Genomic DNA, 22288 nt, shown 5'->3' with positions numbered 1-22288 from the left:
TTACACTGTGTTCCCCTAGCGTAAGATATTACGCAAGTACGAGAGAAACTCTCGTAAGAGAACGTACTCGGTTACTAACGTAACCTCGGTTCTCTCTAGAGAGGGAACGAGTACTTGCGTATCTTGCCGTGCATGCATCACGCTCCGGTTCGCTTCGGCGATAAAAAACTGGTCAAACCAGCCCTTCGAGGCTATATTTATAGCTGAGCCCCACCCTCTTTTGGCGGGACATGACGTATTGGGCGCGAAGCGCCCTCATTGGTTCTGACGTCATGAGGGGCCTCTCTCGATAGGCTGGTGCAGTTGCCGCAGAGCAGCCAATGGGCGCGCGAGCTGTCTCGCCCATGTCTGCATGCTGCTGCAATGCGTTTTACATTATTGCAAAATTAAGGATAATTTTTTGGCTTCAGTATCTCGAGGAAAAGAGGTTTTCCCCTAGCGTAAGATATTACGCAAGTACTCGTTCCCTCTCTAGAGAGAACCGAGGTTACGTTAGTAACCGAGTACGTTTCCACTGCACTGGTCAGTTTCTGCTCTTGTTTTCACACTTCATCTCTCTCACACACACACGTTCACATGCAGAAAAGCAGAAGTATCTGCAGCTCTTCAACACTTTTAGCTCCTGACAGCTTCAGATTCACGTGTCACTGTTTATTAATGTTTGTTTTCTCAGAAGCGCATTAAACCGCAGCGTTTACGGTTAAAGTGTCTCTACACTTATTGTTCTTCCCTCTCATCTGCTCTTAGTTGATCACAAGCTTTTATATTTGCACAGAAACGCATGTTTTGTTGATGTAAATCGTTCAGAATGCTGTATTGAACTCTGTTTTACTGTAAAGCTGTGGTGAGTCGGTTGGCTGATGCAGCTGATGCCTGTGGTTTAGTTCAGTGTAGTTTGTGTGCACAGATCGCAACCCAAAGACACAACTGATTCAGAAACAGCTGATAAAAAGACTGGAGACACTTGATCAGGCCAAACATCTGTGGATCACGGGGTTCAACAGAGATGAATGCTGATGTGTTAAAATAGTCATGATGAGAGATAAAGATCAAGCTAAGAGCAGAGTGGAAAATAAACTGAAGGGACTAAAGTTCACACATTTATTTTTTGAGACCATGATTCATTTATTGTGGTCAGATGTTTTTTTCTTCTTCTCAGCTTCGCACTCATTATTTCCCTCTTCAGTGGTCGACATCTTCTTAGAACTACAGTGTGTTTTCAACAGAAACACTCGCAGCCATGATGAAATTAAAGTTTGTCACCTTTTAAAAAGACATAAAGTTTAAATATGAATTCACTGAATATAATTCATTCTTTTTATTGAATAGTTTTTCTTAATGGCATTGCTGTTTTAAGTTTCTGAATGAATAAATGTAAATAAATGTAGAATCCAGAATAAATATGAAGGGATTTTGTTTTATATCATAAGTGGATATTGTCAGTGGATATTCTTATAGATCTGCTATTCTCAGTTATATTAGTCTTGTTTGGAGCTTGTGTGAAAACTACATAAACACACATAATCTGAATCAGTTTTTGACAGGTTTTCATGTATTTATATTTCAAGATTAACAGAATAAAGATGTTGAAACAAATAAACAAAGAGTAGAGCTGCATTTGTGATGTCTGCAAAGGTCAAGAATGAGGCCGAAGAATTTAAAGGATATTAAAGCATGTTTATTTAATATTGTACAAAAGGAGGCATACAGTTATAAAAAATATGAAATATATATCCTTTTATATTTGTGTGGAATTTTTCACTATAAAACGTCACAGTGAGCGAGAGCTGTTGGTGAAATAACATGTTCATCCAGCAGGAGGAGCTTCAGCAGAGTCACTATCAGCAGAGACACACAGGACTGACACAAATATTGGAAACAATACAAACATAAATAAAACTAAAACACTGCTCAAAAGCTATGACATAACATCCATTAATATCACCTTGATTTAATACCACATTAATGTTCCTCATTCACAGAAACTTTAGATGATACATAACACAAACAAAAGTACATCTGGAACAATAATATGAGAAGCGTGACTTTACCTGTGACTACCATGATCTTACTAATTACTACAATTAAACTTTGAATTTTACACAAGAACTAGGGTAACTTTTCATTAAAGGAATTACAAATGATAATTTAACAAAACTGGATCCCATGAATTAAGGACACAGTTTTCTACACTGTAAATTGAGGTAAAATGTTATTTCACTAAGAGCCAGTGAACGATCAATATCAGTGTCTTACATAAATTATAAGTTAACTAATAAATGTTATGTTTGTTTAATAGTAGCCTATATTTAAAATCAGTTTTACTGTCAAATGTGCATTTCTAGGTGAGAAAAAACATAAATTTTGTTAACTGCATTTGCAGTTTATTCATAAAATCTATAAATCTGTTATTATTTTTTCTCTCTCTTATTTTAGTAATTAGTTTATTTACAATAAATTAAGACCTTAACCCCATTCAGGGGAATTGTAGCCCGGATGGGCTGGTTTTGTTCAAAGTAGAATTTTAGTCCCAGTCCAGTCCTGTCTACACTCTTAAAAATAAAGATTCTTTGGCATCGATGATTCCATGAAGAACATTTAACATCCATGAAATCTTTCCATTCCACAAAAGGTTCTTTATGATGGAAAATACAATAAGAAAATGCGTTATTTTTGGGGAACCAAAAAATGGTTCTTCTCTGTCAGGTTTCCTCAAATCCGGCCCTGGAGGGCCACTGCCCTGTTTAGATCAAACCCAAATCAAAGATGCCTGTTAAAACGAATCAAGATTTTCACCGTTACTAGAAAATTCCAGGTATATGAGTTTGATCAGGGTTTGAGCTAAACTCTGCAGGACGTGACCCTCCAGGACCGGATTTGAGGAACCCTGGTGTATGACATCACTGCGAAAACCCCCTTTTGAAACCTTTATTTTTAAGAGTGCTTTGACCGAATGAGATTTGTGCATGTATTTGTATACGCATAAACATGTGATTCCATCTCCTCTCTTGTATTTGGGGTGTAGAAAGCTAGTAACCCAAAAACAGAATCACTTTTTGATCAAGAGTTGATCAACGTCTCATGACTCCTGCGTACACCACATCATCCTGATCCGCAGAGGCGGACAGAGTACACAGCTTCATTACTTGAGTAAAAGTACAGATACCCCTTGCTAAATTTTACTCAAGTACAAGTAAAATTACTACAGTCAGATGTCTACTTAAGTAAAAGTACTGAAGTACTTGTTTTTAAAAGTACTTGAGTATCAAGAGTACAAGAGTACATTTTCTAAATATTGCATTACTACTGCCACAGTGCTTACATTGGTAAACACAGCAAACACTTGAAGCGAAAACTATCATTAACTTCTTCAGAAAATTGAAATAGTCTGGCGAGGTGGGGCCACGGGTTGGCACATTCCCGGGATGGACCTGCTGCGTCTTCATCCATTGTTTCGTCCATGGTTTCGTCTCTTGTCTAAATCTGACCATGGAGTTGAGTTGACTTTGGCGGAAAGCTGAAGGTGATTGCTGATAGGCTGTCCCAATCAGTGGCGCCTGCACAATCCAATCACGTTTGAGAGGGAAACAACAAATTGAGGGTTTCTGAGATTTTTCTTTTTTCCTTTTTTTTTTTAGAAGAAGTAACAGGTACTCAGGGTTATGGATAGAAATGTAGTGGAGTAAAGAGTACAATATTTGCCTCTCAAATGTACTTGAGTAAAGTCATGAGTACTCCCCAAAAATTATACTCGAGTAAAGTACAGATCCCTCAAAATTTTACTTAAGTACTGTACTCAAGTAAATGCACTCCGTTATTGTCCAGATCTGCTGATCCGTAGCACTCTAAAAGAAAACATAAGTGCACGTTCACCGTCATATGCAAGAACTTTATGTACACTTTATTTATCTATCATCCTCCTCCTAAAAACATTTTAAAACATCTCTAAATTTCTTCTTGTTAAAAGGCTTTTTTTTTTTTTTTTTTTTTATTTTATTTGTTGATGTACAAACAGACCGGTCTTTATCCACTCTTGCACACTCAGCTGAAATTTTTTTTTTTTTTTTTTTTTGGGACAGTGCACATTAATGAACAATCTAACATTTCTGTACAGACTGTAAATGAGCCAGGTTATAGCATAAATGCTAACTTTCACCTGTAGTCCCGAAATACTGTATCTACACCAGGTCTTTCGGTTTCTTTATAACGGGTTCCAAGTGGTTTGGAGAATAGACAACCTAATCTCACAGGAAAACATTACGAGGTGGCAATTTCAAAAACGTATGATTATCAGAAAAAAAGCATGGAGGTCCACGCCTAAACAACGTCACTGGGAAAACATACAAATGAGATTGTACAAATTCATAAGAATTACCCACCAATTCACCAAAACATAAAATAGTTACGAATTGAGATTGTGTTGCAACAAATGGATTAATGTAATATTTAAACATTTCTCTCTTCATTTGTTTGATTAAATATGTTCATTAAGTTATTTTAAATTGCCTACAATGTAGTAATTTCATATTTTGGGGGGACAAATGTATCTCTGATGACTCATAAGAGTTTGTGACCTCTTATAAATGATGACCTTCTGTGATCCTATATAACATAAACGCATCAGAGCAGAAGTCAAAAGGACACTAAAATACATCTACTACTTTTATAAATATCGGTTGTGGTGATATCATGCTAGTCTGTGTAAATTATTAAACACACACCTAAATCAGACTCAATGCTAAAATAATTCGGAGACAAACCATAGACAGAAATAAATTCTCTTACCGATTTATGTCTTTTGTAGAATGTTGGATCAGCGTAAGTGATCTCTCTATCACGGGTCTGAACTGTTTCATAATTACAGAAAAAAAATATATATACAGGTATTTACATATCACATATATATATATACACTCATACAGTAGGTAATACTTGCCTTCTCGGTCAGTTTTTCTGTGTTTCCTGCAGATACAGAAGATCCCAACTGCAGCAACAATCACCAGAGATCCAGCAGCAGAAGCAGAGATCAACACTATCAGAGACTCTGGAGGAGGAGAAGGAGAGAGTCATTAGTGTGAGTGAATGTGTACATAAACACAAAATATCATAGCAGATGTACCTGAACATGGCTGACAGAGTTGAGTGTTGTTGAGATGTAGAGTCTGGTTGCTGATGGGATTGTTCACCACACAACTATACGAGTCATCCAGACACTCCAGATGTAGAGAGAGATCAGACGGGCTCCTGAGATCAGACACACTCATGCTGGAGAATACACTGTTCCCTTTGTACCAGGAGAGAGTCACATGACTCACATTCACAACTGAACACACCAATGAACAAGATGATGATGATGATGATGATAAAGAATTTTGTGAAGAGTTACTGCTGATGACAGGAACAGGCAAAGGAGCTGGAAAACAGAGAACATAAATAATTAACAGTAATTTATGTTTTATTTGTCATATATATGATGTGTTGATTGAAATTGCATCACACATAGAGAGGTCAAAGACACTGACAATATTGTCATGAACCCCTCTCTCAACATTTATAAATGATTCATGTTTAAAATTGAATTAAATAATCAGTATTAAGCTAAACTGACTAAATATAAATATATTGCAGAGAAAATTGTAATTTCCACAACAAGATAAAATAATTGTAGATGTGTTGGAAATGGTCTTGACTTTCAGAAAAGAGACAAAGATGACAGATTTCTCTTGTGATGTTGGACATTTATTATAGAAATTATTTTTCAAAAACAAATGCATCTATTTGTACAAAGACATTACTTACGTTTTCGGTGGCCATTGTTAGTAGAGATATTAAATTAATGAAAGTGTGAAAAGGGTTTTAACTCACCATAGACAGTAAGACTGAATGTGTTGAACAGCGTCTGTGATTTGGTGCTTCTGACTGTATAAAGTCCAGAGTCTGTGGTTCTGGTGTTTGTGATGGTCAGTGATCCGGTTTGATCCCGTTTCAGTCTGTCTCTGAATCTCTCATCAGGAAAATCTGTCTTATAGTTGATTTTAGCTATGAGATTGTTGTTGTGTCCAAAACTCCACATTATCAGTTCATCTGTCTGTATTTCAGTATCAGGGTTTAGAGTGACAGATTCTCCCTCAGTCACTGACACTGACTTCACTGCATCAACACCAAACACTCCTGAACAGCAAACAGAGGTGTTAACTTAATTAATGACCTTTTAGTAATTTTGGAGTTTTAGTAATTTCGAAAAACAATTCTTCACTTTGCACTAATTTTAATGTATACTTATTGAAAGGGACTGCAGAATAAACACATAAAGTATTTGAGTATATTAGTCTGGTAACACTTTACAATAATGTTCATTAGTTAACTACCTAAGTTAACATGAACTAAGAATGAACAATACTTCTTCAGCATTTATTAATCATAATTAATATTATTTTCAACATTTACTAATACGTTATTAAAATCAGAGGTTGTATTTGTTAACATTAGTTAATGTACTGTGAACTAACATGAACAAACAATGAACAGCTGTATTTTTTTATTAACAAACATTAATACAAATAAATGAATAGATTAATAAATACTGTAACAAATGTATTGCTCATTGTTAGTTCATGTAAGTTAATACATTAACTAATGTTGACTAATGAACCTTATTGTGAAGTGTAACCATTAGTCTGATACAACTGGAAAATATTAGAAGCAAAATGAATGATGGAAATAATAAATAACATAATTATGTGAACAAATGGCAATATAAATAGAACATGAGAACAAAAAGAAGAAAATAGACATTTTCTTCAGCAGTTTACAAAGCAGTTTCACAGCCGAACAGTGATAGCAAATGTTGAAGGTTGAAGCTGCTGGTCTGTTGTAAAGTGGTTTAGTGAAACTCTTTCAGTCTGATTAAACTCCAGTAGCACCTCCCTTCAGAGACTGAATATGACTTCTCAAAATCACACTGCTTGATATAAAGAAAGAATAGAATGTGAACTCTTTCTGAAAACACAATTTAAACACATCCCATTATTAAAACAAATATGAACCTAGTGGTTCTTAAATCATCCACATCACATCTATACAGAGAACATGCACACTAAACACAGAACAAACTACCAAAGTCATTATATTATATTATATTATATTATATTATATTATATTATATTATATTATATTATATTATATTATATTATATATATTTTCAAAAGTTAAACGATAGTGCTTTTATTTTGGTAGAAAAGTTGTATTATTTATTTTTCTGGAGTATTTACTCTGTTGCTCTTGCTTTGTTTTGAGCTATTTTCGTTAAAAGGAGCAAAAACAGACAATATGTGTCTAAAATGTAAGGTTATTAACTTCTTGTTTATCGTACTGTTATAAAATAAAGATCACATCACATTTACAATCATGCTGATAATCAGGGAAAATATAATTCCTGATAATTCTTAAATTTCTCATGTTATTAATATAAAATCGAGAACTCCCTATTCAGGGATTTTTTTGCACCCATAACTTTAATGGTATGCATCAATCAATTAAGGAATGAAATAATAGACTAATTCTGTTTACGAGAAAGAAAGAAAAAATTTAATTATTAAGTCGGCAGGACATAAGTCAGTATCAAGTCAACTGTTCTTAAACTTAAATAATTACTGAAACAAAATAGGTCTGTCCGTGTGGGCGGTGCTACTGGAAGAGTTTAATCAGACTGACTGCGAGTTTCACTAAACCACTTTACAAATGACCAGCAGCTTCAACCTTCAACATTTGCTATCACTGTTCTGTTGTGAAACTGCTTTGTGAACTGCTGAAGAAAATGTTTATTTTCTTCTTTTTGTTCTCATGGAGTCTGGCTGGTGAGTATTTGTATGGCTACAGTTATATTTATATTATATTTATATTACCATTTATCAACATTAGTTAATGTATATTAACAAACATGAACTAACAATGAGCAATACATTTGTTACAGTATTTTATTAATCTATTAATTTATTTGTATTAATGTTTGTTAATAAAAATACAGATGTTCATTGTTTGTTCATGTTAGTTCACAGTACATTAACTAATGTTAACAAATACAACCTTTTTAATAACGTATTAGTAAATGTTGAAAATAATATTAATAATTATGATTAATAAATGCTGAAGAAGTATTGTTCATTCTTAGTTCATGTTAACTTAGGTAGTTAACTAATGTTAACTAATGAACATTATTGTAAAGTGTTACCAGACTAATATACTCAAATACTTTATTTTTTCAAGAAAGTATTTGAAAAAATACTTGCACAATTGCACAATTTTTCAAGAGTTCCAGGGGCCTGTTTCAGAAAGGAGGTTAAGTGAAAACTCTGAGTATGTTAACCCTGAAATGAGGGAAACTCTGAGTTTTCTGTTTCAGAATGGGAGGTATGTTAAACCTGAGAAAGCAGAGTAAGTCAAGCCCGTTTCTGAAAGAGGTAACTTATACTCAGAGTCACTTACCATGGTAACTTACTCTGTGAACCTAACCTGGTCGGGAGCAGGTTTTCTTCGGTAAACTCAGTTTCTATTGGTCTCCTCCCCTTTTTTAAAGAGGAAGTAGTGTTTAAACACCTCATTCATTCTTTCAGTACATTTTTATTAATAAAATTAATCTTTTATTAATAAATTAAATATTGCTATTTTTACTGGGTTTTTTTTTTGTAAATAAGATGAAGTCTATATAACTCCTTACCTGGCAACTGAAAATACAGTAGTAGATTAGAGTTACATAATGTAGTTGTAAACAAATTCTACAGAATTCAACTGGCATTTACTGAGAATCACTGAACTGTGTTGATCTGTGCAGCAGAAGTTGATGGGCCGTCCTCCTGCTGTTCTTCCACACTCTGGGGGCGGAGGGAGAGATAAGAATACCCGTTTATACTTAGATTTAAACTTTGATTCTATCGGCTACTCCACATAAAATTGTGAAATAATCTGAATGTGTAGATTGTTTGATGTGTAGACACTGTAGGCCTCTCTGTGGCAGCAGAAACTCTTTATCCCCATTGTCCTGTGAAGATGAGCATTTGGTCGAGTGCACTTTATAACACTATTTGTCATAATGGTGTATTGAGTAGGTTACTTACAACTGCCTGGGGTTCTGTTGGGACAGGAGGCTCCAACAGACAGATATTACCATCAGAATCTATTGGGATCAACAAAAACCCAAACCAAAGTAAAACAAATGGAAATATCAAAAATAGCCTATATAAAAAATAACACATATGTAAACCTCTTACATTTTATGAGGCCTTTGGACCTTCGGGAGTGACTGGCTCTGAAGTCCCTCCAGGAATTCCCTCAGCTGTAAATGCTGCTGCACTGCTACACTGGATGCTATTTAGTTATTTGTGTCAAATGTAAAGTCAGGTAGCCTTCACCCATGATATGCTCAAGCCTTACTTGATTGAATTATGTTTTTATATTTAATTTTCAGCTGCTGCCATGTTCTTTTAATGCCTGCAGGATTGCACCAACATGAAAATTAAAATTAGGTTGAATAACATACTGTTCTTTCACCTCTGATATTATAACAGTTGGGTAAGTTACTTGTATTACTAACTACAAATGACATCTTCAACAGTGTAATTAGATTAATGTAATAATGACTATATTTACAGTAGTATTGGTCTAATTATTGCTAATTACTAAATCCCATATCAGCCTCAACCATTTCAACAATACAAGGAGAGACAAGAAACTGCACTTTTAATGCTTTCAAATAAACAATATACAATTGCATGAACTATTCCTGAATTGACCAAAGTGTGTAGAGGGAGAAGGTTACATAAAAAAATATACCTTTTAAAAATGTATGTTAAATATACAGAATTGTTCTATAGTCTAATGCAATTACATCAGATTTTACTTTACATTACAGAAGAATTAAGAGTAATCCCTTTAATTAAATTGTAGTATTTAGATTACTTGGTAATTAATTACACCCAACACTGTATAACTAATTAAAATGTAAAGGTGAGAAAATGCAGACCTCTTTTTGTCTGGCGCTGTTGCCATGGTGACTCATAATATCTGCGCTCCATTGATAATGGCTTTTTATAGTTGTGGTGCACGCGCTTGACTCAGAGTAGGTCAACTCAGGGGCTGTTTACACCTGGCCACTTCATGCGTTTTCTCAGATCGGATAGCTATCCGATCGTGAAAAGACCAGGGCCCGTATCCCTAAAGAATTTTTGTGCAAAAAGTGGCTCCTAGCGGCCAAATTCTAAGAAAATTCTCAGAGTCATGACGTTTTCTTAGAATTTCCCCTAAAAGTGACACGAAAATCCCAGTTAATATAAAAGCTATTCCTCAAGATTCCTAGCGCTTAAAAGGGCTCCTAAGGCGAGATCTGCTAAGAGCAGGGAAGAGGACTTTTAGTGGCTTAGGAGTTCCCCTAAGCAGCTGCACAAAATGGCCAACAGAGGAGGCAGGAGAGATGTCCTGCAAACACTGGATGACAGGCCAAATTTTCCTCGTAACATACCTTTATGTTCGTTCACCAACTGGGCCAGCAACAAACCTTGCTCCTCAGTCCAGTTCGGCTTGCGATTCCTTTTTTTCTCCATTTTCTGTGTTTGTAGGATATTTGTTAACAAGCCTTCATAAATAGACCAGCCAGCAATCACAGACATTGATAAAAGCTGAGCCGTGTTACCCTCGTTAAGACCACACTGAGTTGTAACGTTGCAATTTCTACTTCATTAAGGACAGCCCCTTGAGATAGGCCATCTTGTTTTCAATGGGGTCCATATGGGAGTGAAAGTACAAAATATGCCAGCTAGGATATTAATATGAGCAAATAAGACACAAATCATTATTTGAACAGGGTGTAATGAGCTTAAGTTTTCACATATTTTAGATTCTAATGTTAGGCTATAACCCCTACAGCTTACTATTCATTTTCCAGATATTTTCTTGAATGTGAAATATTATTTACAATTACAGTCTGCATAAGATTAGAGTGTATAATTATGTTTATTGATTTGAGGGTACATCCTTTGCTCATTATCACCAAAAGTTCATTTTCATCAAACTTGTAGGATCAACCAATCACGGCTTTTGAAATGATGACTCATAGGAGGAATGTCAACGGGGTCAACCACACCTCCTCACTAAGATAGGATTTTCCATCCATTCCTTGCTCAGAGTTCACTGAAAATGTTCTGGAATCACTTCTAAGCTAAAACTCCTGGCAAGGAATTTTTAGGTTAAGTTAGGAGCTCTCTGAGAGGATTCTCAGAATCTTTAGGGATACGGGCCCAGGTGTAAATGCCCTCCGAAACGCATTCGAGACGGATTTGAATCCGATCGCTCAAACCACTTCAGGAGGAGGTCTGGGCCGCATTCCAGACGAAACTGGACAAGTGTAAATGCATCTGGTTGTTGAAACCACATATGTAAATTGTAGGCTACTCCTCCCAAAAATGCTAAAATATAAACGTGTGAGAGCGGGTTATAGTCGCAGTCGTGAAACTAAGTCGCAGACGCTTAACACACAATCATCATCATTAAAAGTAAAGAAACGAAGTGATCTTACCAGGGCTGTTACTGCTCTCTCTTATTGCGGTGTTTGATTTTGAAATTTTAGCTGATGAACAATAAAATGCAGCTCATATCTGTTGCTTTCGTGACGTGCACTTCATTAAATCTGCATATAGCGCGGGAATTGAAGATCGGATTTAAATCCGTTTCGCAAAAACACATTTATGTGACCAGGTGTAAATGGAACCGTTTTGATAAATCAGATAGCTATCCGATCTGAGAAAACGCATGAAGTGGCCAAGTGTAAACAGCCCCTCAGAGTTGATTGAACTAACTCATTTCAGCTGTTCTGTAACCGAAAACTCAGAGTTTCCCATCTCAGGGTAAGTCAACTCAGAGTTCAAGTTTTAACTCAGAGTTGGTTGAACCTCCTTTCTGAAACAGGCCCCAGGACTGATCATAAAAATATTTATGTTGTGAAACCACAAAGGAAATGTTTATGATTATTTTCTTCTTTTTGTTCTCATGCCTTTCTCATCATCATTTGTGTTCACCTGCACATCAATCTGCTCTTTACGGTTTCCATTATTCATTTTGCCTCTAATATTTTTCACGTTTTATTAGACTAAACTTGCATTGCATAGTGAAGAGACCAATTCCAAAATGACAAAAACTCCAAATGTAGTAACTGTTTCTGTTTGTTTCTCAGGAGTGTTTGGTGTGGATGAAGTGAAGTCAGTGTCAGTGACTGAGGGAGAAAATGTCACTCTAAACTCTGATCTTACTGAAACACAGACAGCTGATCTGATAATGTGGAGTTTTGGACACAACAACAATCTCATAGCTAAAATCAACAGACAGAAGAATAAGAGAGATTTTCCTGATGAGAGATTCAGAGACAGACTGAAGCTGGATGAGAAGACTGGATCTCTGACCATCACAAACACCAGAACCACAGACTCTGGACTTTATACAGTCATCAGCACCAGATCACAGACACCGCTCAACACATTCAGTCTTACTGTCTATGGTGAGTTAAAACCCTTTTCATATATATATAAGACTATGTGATTATACACAGATTATTTTGTGCATTTATGCAATCTTGGAATTAGTTATTTTAATAATCAACATTTCATAACAATTATTTCTTTAATACTGTAAGGCCCGTCCAATTGGCCCAGTTTCCAATGGCGAGTGAAGGTTTCCGCGTTTCTGCGCGTCCACGTGGAAAAGACAGTAACTTTTATCTGACTCCATTTTATCACAACCTCGAATTTAGGTTGGAATGCCAATTGGTTATTGGTCATTTATAAAATAGTTAAGCTACGCTTGGATAAAAGCGTCAGCTAAATGAATAAATGTAAATGTAAAAATGTAAAATGTACGCATTTGATCATTCTATTTAAGGCGAGACACAGGTGAATAGGGTAAAATTTTTAACTTGCAGATATCACCATGAAACTTTCCCAGTTGATTACCTACATTAAGATGAGAAAAAAATGTATTACAAGTTTTCTGTAATTTAATGTTTAAATATGCAAATTAGGCAATATCTAATTAAATATGCGCTAATTTGCATATATTTTAAAAAACGAAATTTTAGGATAAAGCCAGGTTAAAAATTATGTTTTCATTGTGTTCACATATTAGATGGGAAAAAAATTACAGAGGGATTTATGGATATCTACTTTTGTTATCCTGTAAATCAGAAAATACTGTCAATAGCCTTACAAAATGATTTTCGGCATGTTTTTTGGAATAATATGTTATATAAATCAGGCTAGGAATAATATATTTACAAATCCCTCTGTAAATGTCTTCATAATATAACTAGGTACAAAACTTAAAAGTTTGGTGTATATAGGTGCTACTGAAGAGGAGATTTAGGACTTGAAGTATGAGAGAAAAGTCATTTTGAGAAAACAGGCTTTAATGTTACACTTCATACCTGTTACTCTATTAACATAATACTAATCTAACTTTTACAGCTTTGATTTTGTGTCATTGTAGACAGTGAGTTTATAGTAGTATGCTTTTTTTTTTATGTTTTACCACAGCAGTATTTCTCTAACCATTGAATGTGCTGTTTTATGTAAATAACAGCAGAACCAGATTAATGTTGATGTTCAGCTGATCACAGTGTCTTTAAAGCTGAGATCACATGACCTTCTCTTCATGTGTAGAAATTCATTAGTGTATCTTTGACCATTCAGGGTTACTGAACTTCACTGTAAGTGACCCTTTTATTGTAAAAAAAAAAATAAGTTGACATTCTTGTTAATATTATTTTCATTGAAATTTTAAATGTGTGCCTTATTTTGCTTTAATAATTATGCTTAAATAAGGGTCTGATGTGAGGTAAATCTGTTCATCTTCCAATCAGATGTGAATGCCAAATTGTAAATGTGATCTGAATTTATTTGTATTCATGCAGAAGCACTTAAAATTACTCTTGTTGCTCTTATAGCAAAAAAAGGATGGAAAAAGAAACAAAGAAAAAGAAAAAATGGAAAAAACGCCTTTGTTCAAGTACTTAGTTACACTATAACCACATTGTGTTGTTGTGTTGTTTTATTAATTTTGACAAAAGCATCTGCTTGAGGAATACATGTTCATGTTAAATATAGATATGCCTCTGATCTTATTCTACCTGTTCTTTTCTGTCTAGTGGAAAAACACTTATTTTCCTTCTTAACAGCCGTTTTAGCATGCAACTCATAAACAATGTACCTATATATGCAATATTAATAAATAATAAAAAGCTAAAATTGTGTGAAATGTGTGTTGCTTCATACCATATGTACTGTATGTACGCAATAAAATATTCAGAGTACATTAAATCTGAACTTATACAGTTAAAAAATAACCATAAAATATATAGTTGTGTAAATCATAATCGTAAACAAAGATGAAATGGGACTATAGTTTCAGATGTTGTTCAATTAGCTGAACTTGGTAATTGAAGAGTATAATGGTTTTGTGTTCAAATTTGGCAAGTTATTAAAAACCGAATAACAGTTCAAGAAAAGTCCAATAGCCATGAAAAATACTCTATAGATGCACTTCATCTTTTTGAGCACCAGATGGCAGTAGAAGTGTAAAAAAAATACTTCGAGTAAAGAACCCAAATTTATAGGCCTACGTTTTTGTATTCAACTCAAGGCCTCGTTGCTTTTGTAATTTGTGGCTAAAACACATTAATAACCATAGCAACGCTATGTAATAGTATAGTTTATTTCCATAACGCATACAGTGGCGTTGTAGGGCCTTATTTTGCGTTAGGTTGTGTATTACTTTATATTACAAACGTCTCTGTACAAAATGGGAATAAAGCGCTAAAACGGGATTGTTCACCTTCACAATCTAAAGGGATTGTTCACCCCTAAAATTAAAATTATTTCCTCATATCACTACTAATATCTAGTGATGTGACGTTCGGCACCGAGGCTTCGAAGCTTGTATCAAAAAAACGAAACATCTCACATTGAAGCAGTGTATCGGAGCTTGATTCATTTTTCCATAACCACGTGATCTGTGACGTCCGGTCACGTGACTGCTTCATATTCAGCATCAGATTCGAAAATAGCGTGAACCCCTTGAGCAGGTTTCGAGTGTCATGCCCTTCAGTAGTAGTAAATAAAAAAAGAAATAGACTTAACCCTCACACTGTTAAACAAGTCCTGTTCCTTAATAAAAAAATAAAAAAATAAAAAATCTTAAATTACCCACAAAATAAAATGTCAGCTCCCCAGTTCACAAGCACTTTCACTACCCAGTTCACAAGCACTTCACCATTCCACAATAATTTTCTTTTATTTTGATTATATATGTATATAGGGACTGAGGCTAAGGCTGCATTTGTTGATCAAAGCAGATTCATAAGAATTGTTTCACACGTTAATTTGTCCCATTTTTATTTTATTTTTTCATATGTTTGTTCACACATTGTGTAAGAACTACATCAACACTAACACATGAATTATGGGGACTATTTTATTGATTTGCGGTTTACAGAGCACAAAGTGTTTTATTACATGAAACAATAAAAAAAATGGATGGGTCTTCTGGGACAGAAAGGCAGCTTTTCCACCTTTTGGCCACAAGATGTCGTAGTTTGCAACCGTTTGCAACGTGTTGAAAAGCTTCGAGTAATGAACCATTTTACAATACAGTCGAGGGGGAAAGCCCCAATGCTTCACAAAGCTTCATTTCACCATCACTACTAATATCACCCCCTGAATGTGTGTGACAGAGTTGAGTGATGTCCAGATGTGTGGTCTGGTTGCTGATGGGATTGTTAAGAACACAGATGGGCTCATCTCTAGCCAGCTTTTAACAGCTACAGCCCACACAAATATAGTGCGCCACCGCCCCTACCGTTTTCAAGTGTTGTGAGTCTTTCAGTTTCATTTGCTAATATAGACGAGGTATTCGCAAATAATGCAGTATTGTCCCATCAGGCATTTTGACAGATTTGTGTGTTGTTTAATGCAAAAAGCATTTCCATTTTGCATAAAGTTTCGTCCTGACAGCGAGTCACAGTATTTGTTATCAGAGCCTTCGATTTGCACATTGTTTACAGGACAACCTTGGGCACAGGGACGTGCACAGGGGGGTTGCTCAGGTTGCCCGGGCAACTGCCCATATGCCCTTCTCGACTCACGTTGCCCTTCCGAGGGGGAAAAAAATAAATAAATAAAAAGTACAATGGATGCAGAATTTCACGTAGGCCTAGATTTAAAAAAAAATCGCAAAGCCTCATTCAATTCCATTCGGGCACCGAAAGTGAAAGTCAGAAGGGCAAACTCTGTTTATGTGGCTGCAGCGCTGCACGCGACCGGCACCTGAGCTGAGCCTGCATGAGCGGCCCTAGAAGGAGATTATCGCGGTTGTCGGGTGAGACTCAACGTTGACGGAAAAGGTGAGTTTGTGATGTATAACAAACGAACAATCATCATCAGGGTTCCAGACTGCGACCATTTTTTGAGAATGTGCGAGTTAAAAATTGTATGTGGTCGCATTTTTGCGAGTGCATGGTCATGTACTACTCAGTTAAATTCACGCATGAATTTTCCTGCATTGAACTTGTTTTAGCGCCCGCCAAAGTGAATTTTTGTCCCGCCAAAGTCTTATTTGATCGGTGAGTAATGTAGATGAACACTGCGCTTGTGACAGCGCATGTTTAACTGAAAGAACGAGCAGAGAGAGAGCGAGAGAGAGAGAGACCCGATTGCGCGCGCGCTCTCTCTTTCTTCGGAGCCAGGCGAAAGTGTAAACAAGACTGTCTCCAAACTAAGCTGCTCTATATGCTCTCTCTCCCTCGCACATATTAATCAAAATAAATCGATACGGCGGTAAAAGGTCGGAAGACCAAAAGTTTCATGTGGAGCATTCTGAGATTTTTTTTCTCTCCTGAATTACCGCTGGGTGTGAATTGTGCTAAATAAGTTGCCTTATCTTCTCTGAAAAGCGTTCCGGACATTCAGCTGACATAAAACAACACTTTAATTAAACGAAAAAAACTATCCAGTGATGAAATGTTTTCTGTGTTGACACAAATCTTGGATGTCCATGTCCTAACTGCTGGGATAATCACACAGCGCGCATGACACGTCCAATTCGCGAACTAATGACTCCTTTGAACCGATTCATTTTAATGAATGGTTTAAACAACTGCTCTTTCCAACAGTGAACTCAGGAGACGTCTGAATCGGTGTATACTAATCAGTAACACTTTACAATAAGGTTCTATTTATTACATAAATTACATAAAAAGTACAGTTTGCTTACTCAAGCTTAAGCTTTAAAATAAATAAAACCACTTGTTTTTTTTAAAAAGCATATGACTGCATTTTTCCACACAGTGCTATCAAGAAGAATCGTAAAGAATCGGATCGATAATCAGAATCGTCAGTGGCATTATTATTGATCAAATCTGTGTTATTAGTAGTAGTTAAGGTGATTGAGTGCTGTATTTCTGTGTTTTACTTCTTTGCGTATATATATTTTAATAAAGACCCTGTAATTCTCAGTCCTTCATATAGCCCTTTTTTTTTTTTTTTTTTTTTTTGGAGGGGGAGGGGGGGGGGGGGGACCTTTTTTCAGGTCAGAGCAACTGCCCCTCAAAATTCCTGTGCACGTCCCTGCTTGGGCAAGTGTGGAATAACATATTTTTAATTAAAATACAGAAAGTAAATCTTGGCATTTTTACCCGTTTAATCGTAGAAATAATCAACCGGTTATCGAAATCAAAAAATGAATCGGTTATCAAAATAATTGTTAGTTGCAGCTCTTATAACCAAAACAATTTATTTTGATTTCATTATTGGTGTGTCTATTTTTTTGTCCAAAATTGAAGGAACATGTTTTCAAATTGGGGTCCAATTTGGACTAATTAAGAACCAATTAAGCCAATATAATTTTAGAAATCCCATAATGCCCTTATAACATCACATTTATGTATAAAGATGCATTAATACTACAGTAAATGTAGACATGACACGAGACCTCAGTTGCATCGGTTACTGACAGTGTAATATCAGTTTAATCTGAGTAACTTTCTCTGTTTGTTCTCCAGGTGAGTCCGGTCCCAAGACAGTGTCAGTGATGGCGGGAGAAAGTTTATGAATGGAGACATCAGTAAGACTTCATACGGTGCTGATGTGAGATTCAGAGGCAGGCTGGAGCTGCACCATCAAACTGGATCTCTCACCATCAAAGACACCAGAACCAGCGACACTGGAGTTTATCAGCTAATCATCTGCAGTGGAAAGAACATTTGCTGGGAATTCAGTGTTACTGTCAGTGGTGAGTAAATCAACTCTTATATGAGACCATAATCATTTATGGATTAAAAAATGGCTTCAGTTGTTTCATTGCATAATAAAAATGATGTAATTTGGTCACCCTCATGTCGATGTATGACTTTTTCTTTAGAGGAACATGAAAGAAGGTTCATATTTAGTTTACTAGGGTTGAATGCTTTTCTAAATAATGAAAGACAAAGTAGAATTTCAATGGATGAAAAAATGCTGAGAGAATATTATGATTCAGGGACCATTAAATGTCTTATGGGTCTGGACTGATTTCATAGGGAGGCATGATAAAGTAAAGTCTGTAATGGGAGAGCGAGCGAGGAGACGAGCGGTAAGGAAGTAGATCAAGAGCATGACTAACGCCTTTCTCTAATTCCAGTAAATTGAAAGAATTTGCCAATTGCCACACATAAGCATGTTTTTTTCTAGTTTTGATGTGACCATAATGTCTAAAGAATTGACTGTGCATTATCTAATAAGTCTGTGATTGCTGTTAAAACAGGATCAGATGGAAAAGCTCCTGGAAACGAACTAAAGCAGGTGAGAATCTGTTGTGTGCGCTGAATCTCTTTAACTTTAAAGTCCCCCTGTGGTGATAATCAAGCTTTTAATGATGTGTATAATTGGTGATTTTAATATGCTTTAAGACTAACCATGTTCAAATTCATAAGTCAACACCATTGCTGAGTATTTTCTCCTTAAAACTGCAGTGAACCAAAGTCTCAAAAACATGTTTGAAATCGCTGGTGTTTCTGACGTCACAAACTACCTTGTAGCCAATCAGATCAACGTGCCGACGGGGTTTAGCAAATCATTAACGGCGAACTAGCTGGGGAGTCTCAAGAGAAGCAAGGTTATCCTGGTATATTTTTCTGTTAATATGAAAAATCGGGTAGATTTTTACCCGAATTCGGGAAGATAGCGGGTATATGATGTATATTATGATGTTATGATGAACTATATACCTTTCTCCACTAAAGTTGTTCAAATGGTTTCTAAGGATGCTGATATTTAGAAGGCAAACGCAGTTTGAAATCGCTGGTGTTTCTGACGTCACAAACCTGGTCACGTCAACAAGAGGATGGTGTGAGTGAGTGGAGGCGGGGCTCATTTGCATATTCATGGATGATATATTAAATGGGTCAAGGGTGTAGAGTTACATTCAAGCTATTTTAAGGCATGAATTTTATTTTATTTTTCAAGGAAAAAACATTTAAAGATGTCATTTTGATGATCAGAGGGATACAGTTATTGACTACAGGGGGTCTTTAAGTTTGCATGTTCTGGAAGGTATGTGACTGAGTTCACAAATATAATATATGTTCTTTTCTTACAAATGCACATGAAAAGTACCCAAATAAGACTGAACCTTGTAAATGGTAATTTAATGGAAAAGTGTTGACATTGCTTCTGACGTCTAAGATCTCTCTTTTTAATTTCTCTAATTGTCTCTGTTTCTCAGATTCCACTGGAAACGGACTGAATGAATCAGCAAGTATAGTGATGACACAGATTCCTGATGGAGTACAGAAGGGGATGAGTTCAGTTTGATGAGAAAACACACACACACACACACACCAGTGTCAATCACTCTGACATCATCAACAATTGAGCTCCGTCTTTTTTATCAGCCTTTAGAATCTGTCCATTGAAGTGAGAAATGACCCATGTTCTGTTGTTAAAAAGTTGTAAAAAGTAGGGGGTCCAATACTTGAGTCGGGAGTGAGAACGTGTTGGATTGTAAGTGGAAATGCTCTTGCATTATATAATATCTTAGGTACATGTCTTTTTTTATCAAGGAAAAATGGTTTGTTTCTTGTCAAAGCCTTCAGAACATTTGGAATATTTGCAACGCGACGCATAAGATTATTGTATGGCATGTTTTCACTCTTTTTTTTAAAGACCCCCTTGTGGTGAAAATCAGCTTTTAATGTTGTTTATATGTCTGTGTGGTGTTTTTAAAATGCTTAAAGACAAACCATTCAAATTCTCAAAAACGTGGTTTGAAATCACTGTTTTTTTTCTGACGTCACAAACTAAACTACCTTGTAAGCAATCAGGTCAACGTGCCGGCGGGATCTAGCAGGTTATCCTGGTATATTTTTCTGTTGAACCCTAACTCTACATTTATCAATATAGTTGGTGAATTATGTATATGATGTATAATTCACTCTTCCACTTCTTCTTCTGAATCAGTTTCTGGTTTAAACATAAATGGCTGAATTAAACCAGTATTTTCACTTGCTATTGTGCAGTGTTTACTACAGTAAAGTTGAGTGAGTGGATCTCTGTAAGTGGTATTCACTGTAGAGTCAAATGACATCCAGCAAACTGAGCAGGGGGGTATTCCAGAAAGCAAGGTTAACTTACCATTTGGTAAATCATAACCTCTGGGTTGATTTACCCCAAACCCGCATACCATGAGTATGTCGGTTCCTAAACACCTGAGAAGAGTTAGTTTAATCAACCTCCTACTGGTTACCCAGAGTTAATGCGCGCGCACGGCGAGTACATAAAGACATTTTCAATGGATCGCCGATTTCAGGAGTCACCATGGAAACCCAGGGAGAAAAAAAGCGAGCTACATACTTCGGTGAAACTGAGTTTTAAGAGGTTTAAATGCTTGCTTATGAAGACTATAAGCCCATTATAACAAAAAAAAAGCAATACTGCTGCATCAGCAAAAGAAAGAGAGTTGGCTTGGCAAAAAATAACGGACAGAGTAAATGCGTGAGTTTATAAAATTATAAATGGGCTATTTTCCCCCTTTCATTGTGACACAAAAATTATTTGGGGCATGTGGTAAAAATAGACAAGTATTTACTTGTTGGCCTCCATACATTTCTTAATATTGCAGTAGTAATGCACATAATTGGCTAGTAATAGTAATCCTTCTGGAGCCAGAAGAAGTGTGAGCTAAGTCAAAATGAAACACAAAAACATTCTCCAGCAAGGTAATACTTTCTAAACTTACTAAACTTGTTACTGACGCCATGCAATTTAGTATTTAATGTAATTTAGTTTTCTATGTAGCCAATAGAAAGAAGGCTGAGGCCCGTAAAACAGGTGGGGGTCCACCTCCACCTTCCCTCACCCCAGCTGAGGAGCTGGCACTGTCCCTTAATAAAGGGCGACCTGTGGTCGATGGGATTCCAGGGGCAGTTCATCGGACTCAGCAAAACTTTTCACTGTTTTTGTCAGTGTTTTAATGAAGAAAGTCATCAATACTGTCACCATTTTAAAAAGGCATTTTGAATGCATTTTACAGTCATTGATTCACTTGTGCAGTATGCATGCTGCTTTGACTGCATATGCTGTATACTGTAATCTTATTACTAGTACTCTTAGATGTTCCTAATGTCCTTCATTATTAGTTGTATTTGTTGAAGAATATACATTGAGTATTGAATATGCATGCTTATCATGTTGCTGATGGCCACATTGTATTATTGGATCCTCCTGTAACACCACACTCTGTCACAGTTGTAAGTGATTATTGTCTTTAGGTTTCTGTTTGCTAGACCAAGCATCCTTCCTTATTTTCACTGTAGGATGACGATGAAGAGACCACTTCTGCTGTGACAGAAACAGAAAATGTGGGGAGGCCCATAGAGGTATGATGCATAGAAGGCATTCCCCCTTTTTTACATAAGAGAAAAAATAAATTGTCATTGTCATTTTACAGAATATGGCAGGAGATTTTAATACAGATGAGGGTCCATCTACCTCCACACAGAATCTTAGCATTGTAAGAAATGTTCTGCAGTTCTCCTTCCTCATTTAAATATTTGGTCTGTGTTTGTATTACAGACTTTATCAGTCATGTTTAATTATTCTGTCTTTCTAGTAAGGATGGCTGACGCGAAACAGTCGTTCCGAAGCTTTGCGAGATCCCGAAGCGCAGATGTTTCGAAACACTGATCCGAAGCGTGATTCAAAACACCTATGTCACGTGACTA

At 36.1% G+C, this 22288-nt stretch overlaps 1 protein-coding gene across 1 annotated transcript in view; it reads left to right on the top strand.

Moving 5' to 3' along the window:
* The first annotated feature begins 12170 nt into the window (after window positions 1–12170).
* Window positions 12171–22288, top strand: part of LOC311295855 (uncharacterized protein) — a 260836-nt gene continuing 250718 nt past the window's right edge. The window contains exon 1 of the mRNA XM_084417388.1: window positions 12171–12541. Within this exon, the coding sequence (XP_084273514.1) occupies window positions 12175–12541 (367 nt within the window). The 5' untranslated portion in view covers window positions 12171–12174. The remainder of the gene's footprint in view (window positions 12542–22288) is intronic.

The sequence above is a fragment of the Rutilus rutilus genome (genome assembly GCF_951802725.1).
Source record: "Rutilus rutilus genome assembly, chromosome: 8".
NCBI classification, from domain to species: Eukaryota; Metazoa; Chordata; class Actinopteri; order Cypriniformes; family Leuciscidae; genus Rutilus; species Rutilus rutilus.
Note: the sequence above shows the minus strand (reverse complement) of the source record. Positions and strands in the feature narration are given on the sequence as shown.